General features: G+C 41.6%; 1 protein-coding gene across 3 annotated transcripts in view; it reads left to right on the top strand.

Moving 5' to 3' along the window:
- Window positions 1–20,078, top strand: part of ZNF804A (zinc finger protein 804A) — a 145,792-nt gene that overhangs the window by 108,054 nt on the left and 17,660 nt on the right. Inside the window, exon 2 of one of the 3 annotated variants that reach the window (XM_051624186.1) lies at window positions 729–872. In XM_051624186.1, coding sequence (XP_051480146.1) covers window positions 729–872 — 144 coding nt within the window. Of the gene's footprint in view, window positions 1–728; window positions 873–20,078 lie in introns of those variants that run through there. The other 2 variants (XM_051624187.1, XM_051624188.1) reach the window with 2 other exon arrangements.

The raw sequence follows: 20,078 nt of genomic DNA, 5'->3' as shown, positions 1-20,078 counted from the left end.
TAAACTAATTAGAGGTGACAGACCATTTCCATGCTCCTTCAGAACAGGCCACGTTATCATCGGTGTATTTCGGAAATTAATAAATATTACTAATGCATAATTTGCTCCTAATTGATAAGCAAGGTTGTTTGTAATGCTTTTGCTAATGTATGGTAAACAGGGATATGTGTCTGCCCTGCTCGGATTAGATTAAAAAAAACAAAGCTGTGGGAGATACTCATTACATCTCGGCTATGGAAGTGTTCCTCGTGTTTTCATGTGTGCACATGTTCAGGAAGGGCTCAGAAGAGTTTCTTGGATTTTGTAGTCTTTTTAGCAAGCATGCTTTCTTGTAAAAGCCTGATAACTAAATGATTGCAGTTTGTATCTTCACATACACCCCCATCTGCTTGGGTATGCTACATGGCAGCGAGCCTTGGATCGAAATTCCCTCAAAAATAGCCTTCAGCATGATAAATATTTGCATTTAGGCAGGACCTGGGGAAATCCTTCCAGCCTCTGACAGGTCCCCTAAGGGGAGCTGGCAACTCGATGGCAAATTGCAGTTTGCAAATCTTCAGCCTCGCAGCAGAGAAAGTAAATATGGGCAGTGTAACACAGCAAATATGTGAAGGCTTTTAGTTAACGGAGGTGTGTAAATGTTTACAAATATGATTAACTGCAGAGCACAAAACCCATTTGCAGCATCAGAGGCAAAACTAAAATTGCTTTTTCCCGCCCCCCTCCAGGATTATGCTGAAAAGAAAAACACGATAGCAAAAGCTCTGGAAGATCTTAAAGCCAACTTCTACTGTGAACTCTGTGACAAGCAGTACTATAAACACCAGGAGTTTGACAATCACATTAACTCTTATGATCATGCTCACAAACAGGTAAGAGGAATCTGCTCACTATTTCAACCTAGTTTCAGGTAGAATAATGCAATAAGGCTTGGAAATCACAGTTGAGTTGGGCCCAGATTTCATGTTCTGGGAAGCAAAATGCACTGTTTTCTTGGAAATGAATTGTAATGTGAAGATTTTGCAGAAAGGGGCATGTGGACAGTTAAAATGTGAAGAGAAACAGGGAATGATGAAAAATATGATTGTAAATAAAATTGTAAATGTACAAATTGCTTGTAATCAATTCAGTTTTGTACATAAATAAATACTGCGGTATACCTAAGAGATGACTTATTGGGAAGCATTTGCTGCAATGGATGTGACTAGGAAACTTGACATTCTCCTCAGTAAACTTCCTTTTACTGCAGATACAGTTCTGAAATGGGCTGTGATTTTACTCAAATGCATTGGATATAGAAAAACAAACCTGTGGTAATGAAAAGTTTTTGGCTCAGCTCACAGTAAGATGTGTGTTAGCTTTAAAACATTGATGTTTGTATTTTGCCACACCTCCAAGCTGTGTCCCCTACTTTGATAGCAGAAAAGCAGTGCTTCCACACAACAAGAGAGGCAATGCACCCCAGTGCAGTGTCCTGGTCTTCAGAAGGGTCAGGACTATGTAATTCAGAGGATAATACAATGCATCTTGACTCCACCAAAGAGATAGGTAATGATAATATAAAGACATGTAATAATGGTACAGGAAATTTCTACTTAGTCCACTTAGCTGGTAATTACTCTGTGGTTTTTCGGTTTTTGGTTTTGTTTGTTTGTTTTGTTGGTTTGTTTGTTTGTTTTGTTTGTTTTTTGTTTTGTTTTTAATCTGGTGAAATCATATGGTTGTGCATCTGGATTAATTGCTTTTCATTGTAACTGAATCTCATCTTAACCTGTTATTCTGCTCAGGGTGAGCTGCTACCCGTGTTTTATTTCTGTGTTATGTCAGCCAGCAGTTCACTTTTCTTTCCTTCAGTGCTTCTCCCTGAAGTACTTCCCTCTCTCTCTCTCTCTGGTATTTTTATATATCCCATAATTTACACTGCCATTGTGAGTGTTAGATGTAGTTTTGATAAGTACAGCAATGTGGACCTCGGCAGCAATAGCAATCCATGAGAACCTGAAGGGAAAGATACATTAGAAAAGAAATTGGCAGGTAACATCATTGCACCCTATAGATACTTAAGAGTTGCAAGTATTTTTAGTTATAACAGAGCTGAGCAGATTCTTTAGGTGTTAGGTTCACACAGCAGCACCTCATTGATAGAAGGCAGGAAAAAAGAAGTGATGGGCAGAGTCTTCCCCACTTGAACTCTCTTGGGATTTTTATTTATTAACTTCTAAGTGCTCTGAAGCACTTGTCAATAGCAAGAGCCTGAAGGCTGCAGTGTTTGTTCCACTAGTCAGTATTGATGGAAAATTGATTTTGAAACTGAGGTCAGGTGTGAGAATTGTTGTGCACATAGTTATTCTTGTCTCTTGATGACTTTAGAGAGGAGGTGGTGGGCACTCCAGCAGCATGTGATGGAGCACAGCAAGTCCTACCTCTCTTATCTTCTGTGTAGGCGGCCTGTGTTTGCAAGTGGCTTTGTGGATGTGTTTGGTGAAGAACAGGAAGCCATCCTCTTCCTCTGTAAGGAGTCCAGAACTCTGACGTCCCTGGCAGGGACTGAGGCAAAAGTTTCTAGTTTTCCAGTAGAAACAATTGTATAGATGTTTGCTTGGGCAAAGTAATAATTTTCTGTAATATTACTGGCAAATAAGACTAAATGTTAAGTCAAGTTTAACTCTGCTGGAGTGTTTTTTGTGGTGGTTTCTGCTGGTATTACAAAGAAAACCCCTTTATCTTCACATCTTTCTGGTGAAGAAGGAGGCAGGCAGCATATGCTGCAGTGTAGGCTCACTCAGATTAGCTCAGTTTTCAAGGAACTTCATACCATGTGCCTTTTTTAAGCAACCTGGTTTTGTTAAGTGTGGTGGAGCCATTTGCAGGTGCTGTTGTTGAATGCTCTGATTTTGTCTCGAAACTTCCCACCTCAATGGCAGAAATTTTCCAGCAGTTCAGCAGAGGTTAGAGGAACAGATCATCTGTCTTTGAATTTTGCTTCCTATTTTTCTTCTTCTCCCTTGCATCACAGCTTTCTGTGAATACTGATAGGTAAGGGGAAGCAGTTACTAGACTAAGTTTCCTATGATCCATGAATAGTTGCAAGCAGATGCAGCCAGTTCAGTTTCAGTGATCCCAGCACCTGCCAGTGGTTTCTGTGTGATCAAATGGATGAAAGCTCTGCCACAACCTGAGCTCATCCCAGCTGTGCTGAAAAGCCATGTCAGTCTTATCACATCATCTAAGCCAGGGGATGCCTTATCAGAGAAAATGTTGGCAACAGCTCGTAACCTCAGTTTTATTGGAGAAGCTTCTCTTCTTCTTTCAGTCAATTCAAAGGCTGCTAGCACAGACAATTTACAGGAATTAAAGCAGAAGGTTAAATTATTATGGGGTTTTCCTTCACCAGATGGGGGCCCCTGTGCTGTCAGAAGTTGGTTGTGTTTTGATATCTTGAGCTTCTGAGCACTCATTCTGAGGTAGCATGAGGTCCTCCTGACTGGTCCAGAAAGAAAGGATACAAGTAGGGCAAAACTAGATTTATTTCTGAGGATCTGAAGGAGTTCAGTCCAATGTCTCAAGGTCTCCCCTGCCTCCATTCGTGTTTTCTTGTTCTTAGCTTTGACAATATGGCTTAGAGAGTGGTATCTTTAGCCTTTTATGAGATATTCCTGGAAAAGCAACTTGCAAGCAGCCAGTGGTAATGGAGAAAAATGAACATGGGCTAAATACTAAGAGAAATGTAGCTTAGGCAGAACCACTACTATTCAATAGAGTAATGAGAGAATTGCTATTTGATGCTGATGGTCCAAAATCATGGAATTCAGCTGCATTTAGGTTCAAGCCAGGACTTAAAAAACATCCATATGATTTGTGCAGCATTTCTTTAATATTTAGAAGCACATCAGGAGCTCTCCGAAGTGCTGCAGTCATGCAGGGTGAAAAAAAAATCCTTCCCGAGTTCCTCAAAATGCTGCAGTTTTAATGGATGTGGCTGAGCATTAAGTCTAAGGCTCTGAATGACCTTCATCCCACAGCTGTTCAGAGTTGGGGCGTTGTTTTGTCTTGTCAGTGAAGAAGGCCAGATCACACAGCTGGGTCCCCTACATCAGTCATTCAGGAGACTTCTGTCACTACAAGAACAAAGTGGTTTTATCCCTGTATTTAAGAGTCTTTCTCTCCACCCCAGAACTTCTGATTTATTACCTACTATCACAGCAGTGCACCCCTGCTTGGTGCTGGTTTCTCTCCCAGGAGTGCCCTTCCAAAGCTCTTAGCAACAACAAGAAAAAAAGCTGTGATAAAAACCAAAATAAATAGCTGTAATCTATTTGCACCCAGATATGCAAATAGAATCAATTAAGGAAATTATAAGCAGGAATTTTTCCCCACAGAATCAGAGGCCATTTCTCCGACTGTCTCTCCCTGGTTGAAAATTATCTCCCTGCTCTAAAAATGTATTTAAAATTGTATGCAAGTACTAAAACACAAATTATGCACGAAGATTAAATTAGTAGGTGTCTTCTTCCCTGTTACAGACACAGATTTCTCCTGCCTACATTTTTCTTCTCTCTCCGTGTTTTTTCTTCTTTGCAGATTTGTTAGGAGATCAATGCCAAAATAGGTTAGAGAATATCAGTGTATAGCCAATCACAGGTCCAAACTGTGATGACCTTTATGTGTTTGCATAAGTATTTCATGGAATATGGATGAAGAAAAAGAAATTTGGAAGTGGAAGGGTGTGGTTAGGCATAACAGTGTTAATAAACCATAGTTTTACTAAAGGAATGCCTCCCATGAGGTAGGAAGCACCTAAGGTATAAAGTAAGAGCAGTACAGCACATTTGGGGATGCCAGTATTCTCAGCAAGGATAAGTGGATGCTATCAGTTGCTTGACTCTGCAATTTAAAAAGAAAGCAGCAAATCCATGTAGGCATCATTACAGCTTTTTTTTAAAAAAAGAGAGTTATTCCCTCTTAAATAAGAAAAGATCCCATCTCTTCCACTTGGTTGGCTCCTGCTGTGCATCTGCTGCTCACGAGTAGGTCAGCTCAGGGCACCGTGGTGGATTTGTTCCTGGGACATCTGCAGGTTCTGGCAGAGCCAAAGAGTTTACAGCTGTTTGAAGGGAAATGCAAAGTGAAAGAAATTAACTATTTACCAGGAGCAAACAGGATTTTATGTTGTTTTTTCAGGCTTGCTTTTTGCACGTTGTGTCCCCCTGGAGCTATTTGAATCAGAGTACAACACAGGCAACATGTTGTATAGTGTCTTGGAAACACAGAAATAATGATTCTCCAAAAAAGTGGTGTCTTCTAGAGCAGTATGTCAATAAAGAGCTGTTTTGTAGTGCAGAGTAAAACCTTAAAAGCGACACAAATGTTCTGAAGATTTGCTTCAAACAGATATGATAGATAGCAGGTCTGAGTTTTGGGGATGTTCACCAATAAGGTGAAACAACTCTGTTTCTCAAGTTCAGGGTGTAGCCCTTCCTGGAGATCACCTGGAGCTGTTTTACCTGGAACCATAGAATGGTTTGGGTTGAAGGGACCTTAAAGCTCCTCTGCTTCCAACCCCTCTGCATGGGCAGGGACACCTCTCCCTAGGTCAGGTTGCTCAGGGTTAGGGCACCTGATCGAGTAATGGTGAAGGGGATGACAAGGAGCTATTGCAGAGCAAGACACTGTTTGTTTCATGTTGTGTGTCCAGCTATGCCAGGCTCTGTGTTATGAGACGTACTGAGGGAGGGTTGGAGGCAAGTCCTGAGGCTGCCTGCCCCTCAGCTGGGTGCTGTCCTCTTCCACTGGCCAGCAGCCCCACTACAGCTCTGCGCTGCCTGACGCCCCACAGTGTTTTGCTGGCTTCGTGCTGTGCACGGAGCCCAGCCAGAAAGGATGTTTAAGATGATAAAACAGTCAAGAAGGCCATGGTGAGAATTTATGGCAGGGAAAATCCTCAAGAGGAATTAAAAAAATCACTTTTTCAAGCACCGCTTAGTCTGGTGTTGGATCAGGAGGATGCCATTATGACTGTCCTGGTGCCAAGCCCATGGTATCTTGTGTAACCAAGGGGGGGTGTGTCTGGCAGGACAGAGGGGACAGACAGCAGGAAGGATTCATACCCTGTTTGGGACAGCGTGACCCTTGCATGCTGTTGGGCTGAGCTTGTGGGAAACTGGGGTGGGAATCACCTGCAGCATCCTTTTGTTTCATTCCTTGCAAGTTAAAAAAATTCTTTGCAACACGTTTCAGTGCATCTTCTCTTTGTCGCTAAGTGATTCGTCACTTCTGATATCAGATTGGATTCTTGCAGCTGAATTTCTTGGAATGGAGACATTTTTGATCCCTTCCCTTACCTCAGCTTGTTTCTCACATCAAGAGAGAGCAACTTCTTGCTATGTCCATATGGGTAGCCAGTCTTCAGTTTCCAAATTTTAAGCGAGCACAGAAGAGGATTTAGAAATTTTTGCTTGACTTGGTCTTGTGTGACCCTTACTGCCATTATTGCTTTCCCAGAAGGTAACTTGGCACTTCTTCCTATAATTATTTTTTCCCCTCAGTAAAAGATAGTCAACTTTGTAGCATTTTTAAATATTAAGGGAACACGAGCAAATGTGTTCATATATATAAGTATATTTATAAGACACATACAACCCCAAAATTACCCCCTTCTCTTCCAAGCACATGCTGCTCTATCCGTGTATTTCTGTTTTATTTCCATGAATATTGCATTATTTAGTGGTCTCTTGTGGTTGGTCTGCTTGTTTGTTGTTTGTTGGTTTTTTTTAGTTAAGAGCTTCTATGCTTTGAGCATTTAGGCTGACAATGATACTAATAAGTGTCATCACCTGACCTATTATAGTTCAGCACTACTGGTAGTGTTGCAGCAGAGTATTGCAACAGGCTTTGTGCTCCTTTTAAAAAACCCACAACCCTGCTGCTGTTACTCTGAAGAGGAAGTCAAGATTGCCAAGGTGGCAGGAGCACAGGGGGCAAGAAGGGGGAGGGAAACAGGACTGAGTGCCTGTGCTCCTTGCCGATGTAAGGACGTGCCCAGAGTGTAAAGCTGGAGAGAAGCTTCCAGGTGGGGCTTTGTGTTTGGCTGGTGGGTGGCCAAGGGTTGCTTTTGGGGTGACCCCGGGTGGGTGGGGAGATCCCTTGGGCTGGCGTTTTGGGCAAACACCTCCCAGCTGTGGGCAGAATGAAGTGGAGGGAGGTGACAAGTGGGAGCTGGATGGCTGCAGGAAGAGAGGGTCTGGATGGGAAAGCTGCCAAAGGTAGTCTTCACTCTGCTTTACAGAATGTGTTTTACAATTAAGGTGTTAATTTCTGTTACTTATGACTGTTTCAGTTTATTTCAGGAGAAACTTCACACACTGTTGCCAAAATGAAAGAAAACAAAAATCTGGTTTCCTTCTGTTTGGATTTTTTTTACCTCTCAGGTTTAATCCCAGAAACTGGCTTCTTGATTGGTATCAGTGTCACAAAAATATTTAGGCACTCCTCAGCTCAAAACTTGTACTGGCAGGTTAGATAAGGATATTCTTGAGTAAAATATTAATACTGCAAAATCCAATTTTGTTGCCAACTAACATTCTGTTTCCTCATTACTAAAAAGATGGATCACTGCATTCCTGCCTTAGCAATTACATGAGAAAAGACACTGCGTGACATTTTCTGTTTTTCTTGTTTGGGAAATTCTGTTCTGTAATAATGTTTGATTAACTAATTGGCTTGTTTCTTTTTGAAAAGGTGTTTATAGCACAAATATAATTATAGTAGAGAAGTATGTACCCTATCTGTCCCACTAATAGCCTGCAAACAGAGCATTAACCCCTGCACTGACACTTCTCATTCCACAAGGAGTCTGTTCTTAAATTCAGGAGTAGCCTTACCCAGGTGCAGCCCTTCCTGAGCTTGGACACTGCATATTTATCCTCAGTTCTTTACATTTTTTTCTGTTTTGTATTATTGTAGCCTTCTCCTTTCTGACCTTTTCAATATCCAGATCAACCTGATAAATCACTGATGTTACATTTCCATGCCAAAAAAAATTATAGTTGATTTCCAAATCTAGGTCAAGTATGATTCTTCAGGGGTGGGGAAAACACAGGGCCAACATCAAGAGGGAGGGAGGAGCAAGGGACACGAAGAAACAGGGTTTATTCAGCACATTTTTCTTATTTGCATGCATTTCTACCCTTGTGGTTCTCACTCTTTTTATTTACAAATTTCAGTTCACCTTATTTTTTTAAAACTCAACTTCTAAACATTTCTGCTTGTAACTTTGCCGAACTTGAGGATAATTTTAAACTTTACCTCACTGTACTGGCACTGGTCAGGTTTCTGCTGTTTGGCCAACCCTGTTGCAAAAGAAAGGAGTTTTTTTTCCTTTCAGAACTAAGATAAGAATGGACATAATAGTTAGGATGTGAAGACAGGAAATAACAGAGTGTTCCAGTACACCATTCTTGAGGCATCCTGCATATCCTAATGCATCTTTTGGCTGCAGAAGCCACCTTGGAGTTTTCTATTTGCTACCAAAAGAAGAGTTTCAGGATACTGGGTTTTTTATTCATTAGGAGCTCTGCTAGAATGACATTTTAGGCCCTGCAGCTCGTGCATGCTGGGTTACATGTGAGAGTTCATTCTGCACTGGGAAGAGCTGCACAACCTTTTCAGTACCAGCCGCAGGACACCTTAGGTTAATTATGACAGTCTTTGCTGATCCATGCAAAATCAGTCCTCCTTTCATTTCAGAAGGAGGCTTTTTCCTTTTTCAGCAGTGATTCTGACATGCTGAGGAAACACAACCTTGCAATCAGTGTTCCATGTTGTGAAGAGATGTGAGGAGACAAACAAAATGCCCGGCAGCCGTGGTGCCGCTTCCGGCTTGCTCTGCACCCTGCGTGCAGCAGGACAGCAGGACCTCCTCACAGCCAGGGCTTCACTTCAGGGAAATCCAAGGAAAAGGTGTTTGCCTCAAGCACTCAGCTAGTGCTGCCATTTCTTTAGGCAGACCAATGCTACTTCAGCAACTGTAATTCCTGTTGTTCTGCGTGTGTTAGTTGCGGTTCAGTGGCAGCTTGTGCTGAAACGCCTTCAAGTCCTTCAACCATTCTAGGAGCCTTCAGCCAAGTCTAAAACATGAACTAGGGTTTTTCTTTTTTTCTCTGCATACAGTTGATGCATTTTTGGAATAATTTAACTGCAAAGAAGGTTTCTGAGGACCAGGTGGAATCACTGGGGGATTAACAGCTCAAAATAGTACTCTACGGGGAATATTTGCAAGTTGGTTTTTGTGTTCAGATGCTTAGAAGTAGGTCAGGCCTGAACCAGATGGCCACCCACTTCATGCCAAAATTCCTGCAAGGCATATGCTATACCCCAGCCTATTTTAGGATCCTTTTTCTTCTTAAGTCAAAAAAAAAATGCAAGTGAGGAGGAGTGGCTGACCAAGCGAAGCTCCCACAACATCTGAACAATAGGATTTGCAAAGGTGAGAGCTGGGCAGCCTTAAAACTGTAGGTGTTGAGCAACCTCCCTTATGATTATGAGGTGGGGTGATAATTAAATAATGGTAGACAATGTCTTAAATGATAGCTACTCTTTTGCAAATGGCTCTGTGGGCAGGGGATTTTCTTTTCAAACAGTGTTGGGGTATCTTGCTTTGGTTGTGCACACCTGCCTGGCCGTGACCAAAGGGAAGCTGGAATAGATGATGACTCTTATCTTTGCCTTCATTAACAGGAAGATCAACAAGACAAACATAATGTCATGTAATTTTCCCTAAGCAATACTGACCAGAAAAAAACTGAGTGTTAAAAAGTGCTGGGTTTGGAAGCTTCTGCTTCCCTTAGAGGGGATTTCAGATAAAATTCAAAGTTCTCTACCTGCTCATCGTACAGTGGAGATTCACTGCTATAAAGGGACTTTTGTGCCTTCCCCTGCGGGTATGCCTGGCGAGGTTTGACTCCTTTGCAGGTCCCTTGAGATACCATCTAAATGGTAAATATTTGAGCTGTAATTTATTGTTAGGTAGGCAAAAATGAGAATAACAAGGTTCAAGCAGTGTAAGCATCTTTTCTTGGTCCACTACATAGGGTGAGCGGGTGAAGCCAAAGCCAGTTCTTCAGAGCTGTTTGGAAAATAAAATACACATAATAATTAAAAAAATACACAGTACTCACAATAAAAATCTGAAATACCAGTCACTTCTGGGGGCACAAATAATTTCTGCAAACTAAACTGCTTGTATGCTGCTAAGGAAAATGTTTTCTTGTCCGTGTGTAACTGCTGTCATTGGCAGCAAAATTGCTCGAAATATAAAATAATGGTAGTGTTTTGCCTACCGTGACAGAAACTGTAAGAAGTTTTGGCCTTTAGTGTGCTTTAATGAGTGCTCTACAGAGGAACTGACACTCCCATTTATTAACTTGTAATTGACCAAAATAAATCCTGTTTTTTTTCCTTCCCAGTCGATTGAAACAATAGGGAATGTTAATTGTGCTGGCTCTTTTCCTGGCCTGACATCTTGACATCTCTTGACAGCTTTTAGAAGTTATTCCCTCATGAAAACTGTACTGGTTATTCTCCCATAACGGCCTTGCCACTCAACTCTTCTGTGTTTTTTAACTCTGACATCAAAGTTTATGGCTAGCATTGACCCCTGACAGGAGAGCATTCTCTAATGACCAGCAGTAGGTCAGCACTCCCTGTTTCAGAGAGACCACAAAAAAATGAAATCTAGCATTTTGATTTGCAAGTGAACGCCTGGGGCTCTTGCTTTACTAAGCCTCAGGTATTTGCTCTTTATTAAAGAAATGTGGTTGTACAGTAAACTGATTTATTAGCTATACCACCCAGTGCCCTCATCTCATCAAATCTCACACTGTGTAGGACTAGAGCATCTCATAATTTCTAAAAAAAGACTGCTAATTAACATTTGTGTGCTACAGGACGTGATGGTACTTCAACGGGAGGTACTTCTTGCTTTGAGTGGGGATTGGAGCAATGTAATTGTGTTGCAGGAGTTGCTGCCTTCAAGGTATAAAACAGAGACTTTGACCATCGTGGTAGTTGTTCTCAGGCTGTTTTCTTAGGAGTGAGGGTGGTAACTCAGTCATGTCCTGGACAAAATCCAAGCAGATAATTAGATTCTGTTACAGTAACACCCACCCCTGCAGCTTCTTCTCATCCCATCCTGGCTGGGAGGTGTAATTGCTGTGCATCATCAGCTGCTGCCATCTAAGCCAAGGGTGGTTGTGTTTCACCGAGGAATTAGGTGGTACAGGTGGACTCCTCAACCCCAGCACCTGGAAAAGAATAAAAAGCAATTGTTGTACTATGGAATTCATTGCTATTGGAAAGATACGGTTTCATTAAATGAAAATACTTGTACTGTACAAGTACATGAGCCACCTGAAATCACTGGTTTCTGTATTTGGTTTACATGGCAGGAGATGAAGGGTATGATTACCTGGCACTAAGGAGATCCCACTGAAAAAAACACCAGTTAAAGGCAAAGCTTTTTCTTCCACTTGCTGAATGTACAGTACCAGAATATGCTTTCTCCCTCTGACCTGGAAGATGGTGAAGTGACTGTAATTTGGGGAGCACATAGTAAGTGGGAGAGGCCAGTGAAGGGTTCCTTCTCAAGTCATTGACTCTTAAGTATAGTAGCCTCTTCTGAGGTGGTGTAATTAAATCTATGACTACATCCAGAATGTCTAGAAGCAAAAGGTAAAACTATCAAACCCACAAATAATTACAGTTTTTCATGTTCCAATTGGGCTAAGCCTGGGAAACCAAACTGCCAGCCTTGTGTCCCCAAAAAGAAGGGACTAGAAATACCAGTTATTGAAAAATATGATTATCGCCCCAGGTTCTCCCGTTACCTTAAGGATTAAGAACAAGAAGATGGAAGACATTTCCATCATCAATCCAATTCAGAGCACCATTCTGAAAGACCAGAATTAGTTGAGGAGCTGTACATGAGGATCAACTACTTGAAATGTGAGCGGCCATTAAAAGTAACATGACTTAGTCTTCCCTAAAGTTTACATCTCACCGGCCATTGACTTGCTGCAGGTGGGTAGAGTTAAGCTCTTTTGTAGCTTTTCAGTGCCTGGAGAATGTCTCCAGAGTGGAAGGGGCAAAGGCAAGGCTTTCCTTGGCACTGAGCAGCAGTCTGGACACAGGTTGCAGATGTGCTGCATGCAGGATGCCAGCTGCTGTCTTGAGAGTCAGAAGGAATCTCAAACAGGATGATTTATTGCTAGTGATACCGCCCCGGGCAGAAGGGAGAGTTGACAGCATCAACGTGACGCGTGCTCTTTGCAGGCTCACAAGATTTGTTCCACAACGTCTGCTAAAAGAGGAACACAAGTCTGAGCTGTGCTAATATATCTGCTTGTAAAGGGTGTGAGACTGCTCCCTGTAATCATATCAGAATGTTTTTGTCCCTGGTTGAAAACACTAGGTCTGGTTTCAGTAGTGAGAAGTGCTGGGGACTTCTATTGCTGCAATGTGTATGTGTTGGATGGGGAGGCCCACCTTGTGCTCGCCTTCAGAGGAGCTGTGTGCATCAGGTAGGCAGCCAGCCATCCCAAAGTAGGTGGTCACTGATTTTGTTCATACACTTCAACTTTTGCCCATTGAACAGAAGCTTGGAATTCTAACACTGCAAAATATCACAATTTTAATGGGAGAGGAACTAAAGCTGATGCAAAACTGCTTAAGCAGTCCTTATCTTTTATATTGAGTGTCCTTTTTTCAATGCAATCTTTAGTCCATGTTTTGGGAGGCTATCAGTGTAAAAGCTGATTTTATTCTGCAAGGATGGTCATTTGCAATTTTTCACCCAGAATCTGATTACCCTTCTTAATTTTTAGAGCAAAGTCCTCAGCCTAGGATGTTAGTTCAAGGCAGAGCTGCATTCAGTTTATCCCTGTGCTATGAAGTGCTGTATGTTAATAAAAACTGTCGAGAACAGAAAACACTGCATAATTGTTACAACCAAATTATTAGAACTAAGGGGATGCTACTTCACTTCCATCTTCAGGGATGTTTCAGCAAGCTATTTCTTTTAATACCAGTAGCTCTCATTTGGGCAGTGTGACCAAGAAGGAGCTTGAGCTGGCTGCTGGCAGCTTACCCGGGGACCTGATTCCTCAAAATTCAGGAAGGTCTGACCAAGTCCAGGCACAGGCTTTGGTGCACAAACCAACATCTGGCACTGCCTTTGCAGAACAGTGGAATGCCAAATGGTCCTGAAAGAACCCCCATGTTTGCCTGCTACAACTGAAAAAATGTTTTGGATGATGCAACTGTGAACCGTTCTCCTGCCATTCGTTAGCAGTGATGTGTGACTTGGCCGATCTCTAGCTAATCCTCATGTGTAAGCACCTCTGTGCCTCTGCAGTAAGACAAAACAACATGAAATGGGTCATGCAAGTTGCATGCCTTCCTAAATATTCTCAAATCAGAAATCAGATCAAGTGTTGATACGGCTGAATGTTTTCTCCTGGCAGCTGCTTCACACTAACTCGATTTTACAGGCAGCATTTGAAGGACAGGCTGTTTTGTTTTGTAACTGGGACTGTACAATAAACCTGAGTCAGAGCCAGAAATGGTGTATAGGTCCTGATTGTCTTTGTTTAAAGCCTGCTTGGCCATGCTTCTCTTCAATTACTGAGGTGCTCACCACCCGCTGTACCATGTGCTCATGTGCTGATGTAGCCTAGTTTTGTGGCACACTGGTAAGGACAGTTCCTTCAGCTTATGTGCTGCATATTAGAAATAACACTCTGCTCAATCTTGTGTTTGGCTGGAAATAGAAAACATTTTAATGTGTGTATATTTGAGTTAGAGTTAAGAGTGTAGGTTTTCTTTTGGAAACTTTCCGAGCTTTGGCACTTGAGAAATTTTCTAAGCCCTTCTATGATTATGTAGTTGCATCCTACACAAGCAGGCAAGAAACAGTTTTTGGGGATGACAATCTGATGAACAGATTCAAGACCTTCGTAAAGGATGAGTCACTTTGATACCATTAAAAGGGAGAATTCCAACAATGTATTCAAGATCTGCAGAGAGGAAAAGTGATACTCGTGTGAAGTTGTGTTCTTCCGACCTTCCCTAAGTATTGTCTGTGGCAATTTTGCTAAAAAAAAAAAAAAAAAGGAGAGGATGTGGCAGGGAAAGGCAAGTGTCTTACAGATTTTTTTTCCTATCCTAGTCCAGAGAGCACTGCAGGATACTGCTAAGATATTGTGGAGCAGCAATGTGGGGACCTTAAGTCACAAGTATATTTTAAGATCAGCCTCTTTTAAGGGATGCTGTGAAGACTGAGAACAGGTATCTGAAATATCTAGGTTTCCAAGGAAGAAAACAGCCAAGTTTTTTTGGTAGGATAGAAAGAAATGCCATGGTTTGCTTCTGTATTTTTTATAGCTATCCATAGGGAAAGAAGTATATAAAGATATCTGAATGCAACTTGGTGGTAAGGTTCTCACCTGTGATTCATTAAAATGCCCATAAGATGATCTAGAAAGAAGGAAATTTGTGTAGTTGCCAAAATAAAAACCAAAACCGACCAACCAAAAAAATCAAAACAACCCAAACAAACAAAAAAACCCAAACAAAAAACAAAACACACACACATTTTGGAGAATCAGAACCATAAAAATATTGTGGTCACTCAAAGTGTTCTCCTGCCAAATTACAGACCAACAACAATAGCTGTTTCAACTGAGAAGTGTAAATCTTGTACAAAAGTAGAGAATTGGGTCTGTAAATCCTTATTAATTGTGGAGTGCTATAGCAATGCTTGTGAAGTGCTTGAGGATGGTGAGAGGTTTGTTTGTGGGGCTGGGAGCTCTCAGAATAAGATTATTTCTTCTGGTCTTTGTAAGAAGAGGGGGCAAGGGTTTCATAGCTCACACCAGTAGTTTTTAGTTGCAGAGTACTTCTGTTTTTCTTTGAGTTTGCTGTTGGGAAAGAGAGTAAGACACTTTTTTTTTTTTACTTTTTTTTTTTAAACTTTCCTAAACATACAGTTACACTGACCTTGAGATGATAAAGCTTCTGCTCTTACTTTCCATTTTCTGTGGCAATGTTTTATCCAGGAATACCTTCACATTGAGTACAGCCATTTTAAATCTGTCTTCTGAGATATACAGAAGGTCCACCCAGTTAATTGCCCCTGTTATTTATGTGTCAGATAGGTAGCTTTTTATGGGCTTCTTTTTCTTCTTTTCATCAAAGCTTCAGCATGTAGCCGTTTGGATTTCAGAGTTTAGCACCATAGGTCTCTGTGCTGTCTTCCTCATGCGATGCTCACCTGTTCATCAGAACCTGACTCATGAGAGTCCATGTGTTTCTATCCTGGCTGTTGTTATCAGCCAGAAAAGGTGGAAAAGGATTATTGTCAGTTTTTCTTAGGAACTGCTTTCTTCTGCCTTTAAGACTGGGGACTGAGATTTGGGTACATTTCCATTTGGTAATGAGCTTGACGTTATTACTTAATGATTTTTTTATTAATCTCCTAGTGATTCTTAATCAGAGGCAAATTATCTCCTGAAAGGTTCTTATCTGAATGAGGGGGGGGAATGCTGCTATGAATTGCTTCTGGGTCACATAAAAACAGAAAGCTGGAGCTGCTGTACCCATCATCACATGCTCAGCAGGTTCTCGAGGCTGACTTACCTGACCAAACACCTTTTGCAGTTATGTGGGTGAAAAAACCACACCTGACATGCAAAGCTGAGAATTTGCTGTTAGTTTAGCTATAGTCCTAACAGCTTACTGAAATACAATTAATCTTAGGCTAATTAGAATTATACTGGCAGTTAGCAGTAAAAATTGTCTCATCACAAGAGGTCATTCCTGATAATGATATGGACCTATGTAACCTTTCTAGTGTCTGGTCCTTTTTTGGTGTTAAAGTCCTCACAAGAAGATAGAAGAGGTGTCACTGCAAGCTCTTAGCACAATTGATTCTTCATGTGGGGCATGTGGTATTGGTGGTTTATTCCTCCTTGTGTGACAGAAAGAGGGTGAAATTTTATGGTTTCCTTCTCCTCACTCTGGGGTCTATTTGGGGTCATTTAAATATAATTATCATAGAAAGCCTCATCCAACCTGGCCTTCAACACTTCCAGGGATGAGGCAGCCACTGCTTCCCTGGGTAACCTGTGCCAGTGTCTCACCACCCTCACAGGAAAGAATTTCCGCCTAGTATCTAATCTAAATCTGCCCTCTTTCAGTTTGAGACCATTCCCCCCTCGGCCTGTCCCTCCATGCTCTTGTAAAAAGCCCCTCCCCAGCTTTCCTGGAGCCCCTTCGGGCACTGGAAGGTGCTCTAAGGTCTCCCCAGAGCCTGCTCTTCTCCAGACTGAACAAGCCCAGCCCTCCCAGCCTGCTCTCATGCGAGAGGGACTCCAATATTTCCTAACACAAATATGTGCTCCAGTGGTTTCCAATTGCATTTTGTGGTAAAATTTGCTATGTATAGTGTGTTGGATGCATCATTTTCTTTTAAGCCCTGAACCCACTTTTATGCATATTTTAAAGTCGCATTCCTTTAGCAAGCAGTAACTGAGCACCAGTGAGTTGTTTATAGCCCTGTGACCCTGCTCTCATCCTGTTCGTTCCACCTCCAAGGCCTCTGCTGTGACCTTGAGCTTGTCCTTGTGAGGGTGTGTGTTCCACTCCTGGTTCCCCTCAGCAGTCTCCAAGCTGCCATGTACTGATAACGTAATACTTGATTAACACAAAGTGGTGACACTTGCATCCTTGCTCTACAGTTACTAAGATTTCAGCCTGCAAAAGCAATGATGCAGTAGAAGACACACATAGAGACATGTGCTCTCATAGCCACTTGCTACCAGCACCTCACAATGACGTCCGTGGCATGTTATCAAAGGTACTTTACAACATCCTGCACTTAAACAGTTGAAAATGAAAGCGTAAATCAAATTACGATATGAATTCATTTTGCCTTGTGAGGTGCAGACTTCATATTTGATAATTTTTCTCTTTAATCTCTTTTTTTCTTTCCCCCTCAGAGGAGTCTGGGTGAGTAGTATTAAAGGTTGGCTTAAGGGTAGCAGGTTTTGTCTGTGCCAGTGAGCTGTGCCTGTGCGATATGTGTCACAATTTACAAAGGGCCATTCTTGTCTCAATTTCCATTGGTCACATTTTATATATTCTTTGAAGAAGCTTGTCATGGTCCTGGGATAATCTCTGGCAAGGACCAGATCCTGCTGATGAGAAGCAATTTGTGAAGAGAGGCTTTGAACGGCTCAGTGATCCAATATAAAACTGAGGTGGGAAAGCGATTATGATTTAGCTCTGACATAAAGAATTAAAAGAAAGAGCTAACTGTGAGGGAATTCATGTATCTCCTTCAGCTCATAAGAGTTATTAGAGTATCCTTCAAGGATTATGGAAAATAGCCCTTAGGGAACCTGACTGTAAATACTAATTCCTCACTTTCAGTCACTGTGCACGTTGTAGAGATACACTCAAAATTTCTGCTTGTCATTTTCAGTGTGCTCGTCGAACACAAGGTATTGTAGGGTATTGTGTCCTCCTTCAGGAAAGGAGGAGGAATGATCAGAACAGCAGCATGATCCTACAGGGAACTTAAGTGCTGGAGACCCAGTGAACCTTTTTGACCAAGGTGAAAAGCTGGTGGGTCACAATAGACACCAGTAGGTGTTGGAGGGCACCGTAGTGAAGAGTTGGGTGAAGTCTCAAAGATGTCAGAGCTGCCAATACGCCGCTGATGTAGGAAACAGAAAAACAGTCTCCAAAATGAGAAAAAGGCAACTTTAGTAGCTGAGCCACCCAATGGTTATGTGTTGATGGAGCCATCTATTTCATGGCCTTATCATCTCCCAAGAGAAAGTCATTCTAAGAGGAAATCCTGTATTCCTCTCTCCAAAGAGGTATAGAGCTGACCTTTCTCTGAAAGGGCTTCTTGTTGAGGAATTAATTGCTTCTGTGAAATGATTTATGGAAGAGGGATGCTGCTTAAACAAGAATTTTCCCAGTATCTTAAAACTTTCTGAATAGAGTTGAGAAGGGATGTTGTGGAGCTCTTTGTTATTTATGTGTGGGAAATTGTAACTGGCCAGAGAATAAAACATCATCAGCATTTGGCACTCAGTGACTGAAAATACCAGGAGGCAGTGCCTCACTGTGTCAATATTGTGGTTGCAGAACTGTCAAACATGAAAAATATTGCACATGCTGTGCTCGGAAGTGCTCTGGGTGCTTAAACATCACTGCTGCAGTGAAGTGAAGGTGGCAGATAATGCTGTGGGCCCACGGGATGGCACACCATGTCTGAGACTATCCGTGCTGGCTTGTCCCTGTGGAGCAGCAAAGAGGAGCTGTGGCCTCCGAGGGCAGCCCCACTCTTAGGGCCACCTGGTTTAGTTGTTGTTTTTTTTTTTAGTTAAGAGTCCTGAATGGTGCAGGAGTGGGTGTGAAGTGTCCTCAAAGAAGTGATGGGTACCCATCTTGTCTTTAATCTTTGCGACTGAAGATGCTCCCTTAAGTGCTACTGAGTATTTCCATGCTGAATTAAAAACCTCTGCTCTCCCTGAGCCCAGTGGGAGTTTCTCCATTGACTTCAAGAGAAGCAGAATTAGACCTAGAGTCATTAAAATAAATACCTTTAAATTAGAGACTAGCATATGGAACCACTTCCCAGCTGCACAAGTGTGTGTCAGCTTTGTGTTCTTTTCATTATCTGGTAAAATTAATTTGATGGGTAAGATGCTAACTCTGTACTTCTCTGCTGTTTTCTTTGGTCTTGACCTTAATATTTATGGAGTATTCTGCTGATTTTTGCTGAAGCTGACAAAAAATACCCTGCAGCTTGCAATAAGACCAGGCTGCTGTTACACGTGGGCTTGGCTGTGGCAGGGAAATACTGGGTAGGCAACACTCAGCAGTTCTGCAGGCTTAAAACAATGTTTTTGCACAATGGCAATGCTGTGGCCATTTAGTCAACTTTAGAAAACTTTGTTATCTAAACCCAAAAAGCCACAAAAGCCTTAATTTAAGCTCCACAACCTGTTATTTGTCAAAGCCCTGGAGCCTTGGTTCAACTGAAAGCCACAGTGCTATCTGAATCCTGCAGCCCCCTGCACTGGAAAGGAGGATGAGCAGGCACCAGAATGTCAAAGAAAACAGCTTACTATGCTAGGAAGGGCATTAATCATCACATAATTAAGTGTGTGTCTCTTTCTGGCAGGTAATTTCTGAAGGTAAAATGTTGAACAGAAAGCAAAGAAAGATTTATTATTCCTTCCATTGCCCCAGTGTGTATTTTTTGCAGTCACCTAATCAAGAGTAACTAGTAAGATCTTCATCAAAGATAATTAGCTTTCATGTATATTACATGTGCAAGTGTGCAAAATATTTAATATTCTGATTTTCCTCATGATTTTGAAAACAGGCCTTCATTTGGTTTTGGTTTTCAATTTAATCTCGTTTCATTTATTTTTTTCTATGAAATTACACAGGAAAATGTGACTGAACTCCAGACACTTGAACAAGATGCTTCATATATGAGTATGAAGTAGTCTCAAAAACCAGTTGTCTTTCATTATAAAATAATTTCAGATTTTTTTAATTTGAAAGTAGAAAATAACAATGTGAGTTTTAACTTGTATGTCACAATACGTATATTTAGTATGTATTTGTAGGGTCTGGTTGTAAAAGCTGGTTCTGCAATACTTTTTTGCACTCTGCAGAACAAACTGAACCACTGCAAATTGCTCGAGTGTGGTCCTGAGCAAGTTGTCCTTGTCTATGAACATTTGCATTACATCAATTCATTTAAAGTTAAATTAAAAACCCCTCGAATTATGAAAAAGCTGATCTACTCGTCACCTGCCTCCCTTTGGAACCACGACGGGCAGATAAAACAATCCTAGCCTTTCCTTCCTCCTGATTCATACCCACTTTCACAGTCTGGGATGGTGCTCATGACCATGCTGGAAGAAGAGCCTAGTTTCACATCAAGTGAATCTACGTATTCAGGAATACTCTGGAGTCCAAGGACTTACTATTTCAAA

This window comes from Apus apus, chromosome 6 (genome assembly GCF_020740795.1).
Source record: "Apus apus isolate bApuApu2 chromosome 6, bApuApu2.pri.cur, whole genome shotgun sequence".
NCBI classification, from domain to species: domain Eukaryota; kingdom Metazoa; phylum Chordata; class Aves; order Apodiformes; family Apodidae; genus Apus; species Apus apus.
This window is presented reverse-complemented; position numbering and strand designations above follow the sequence as displayed.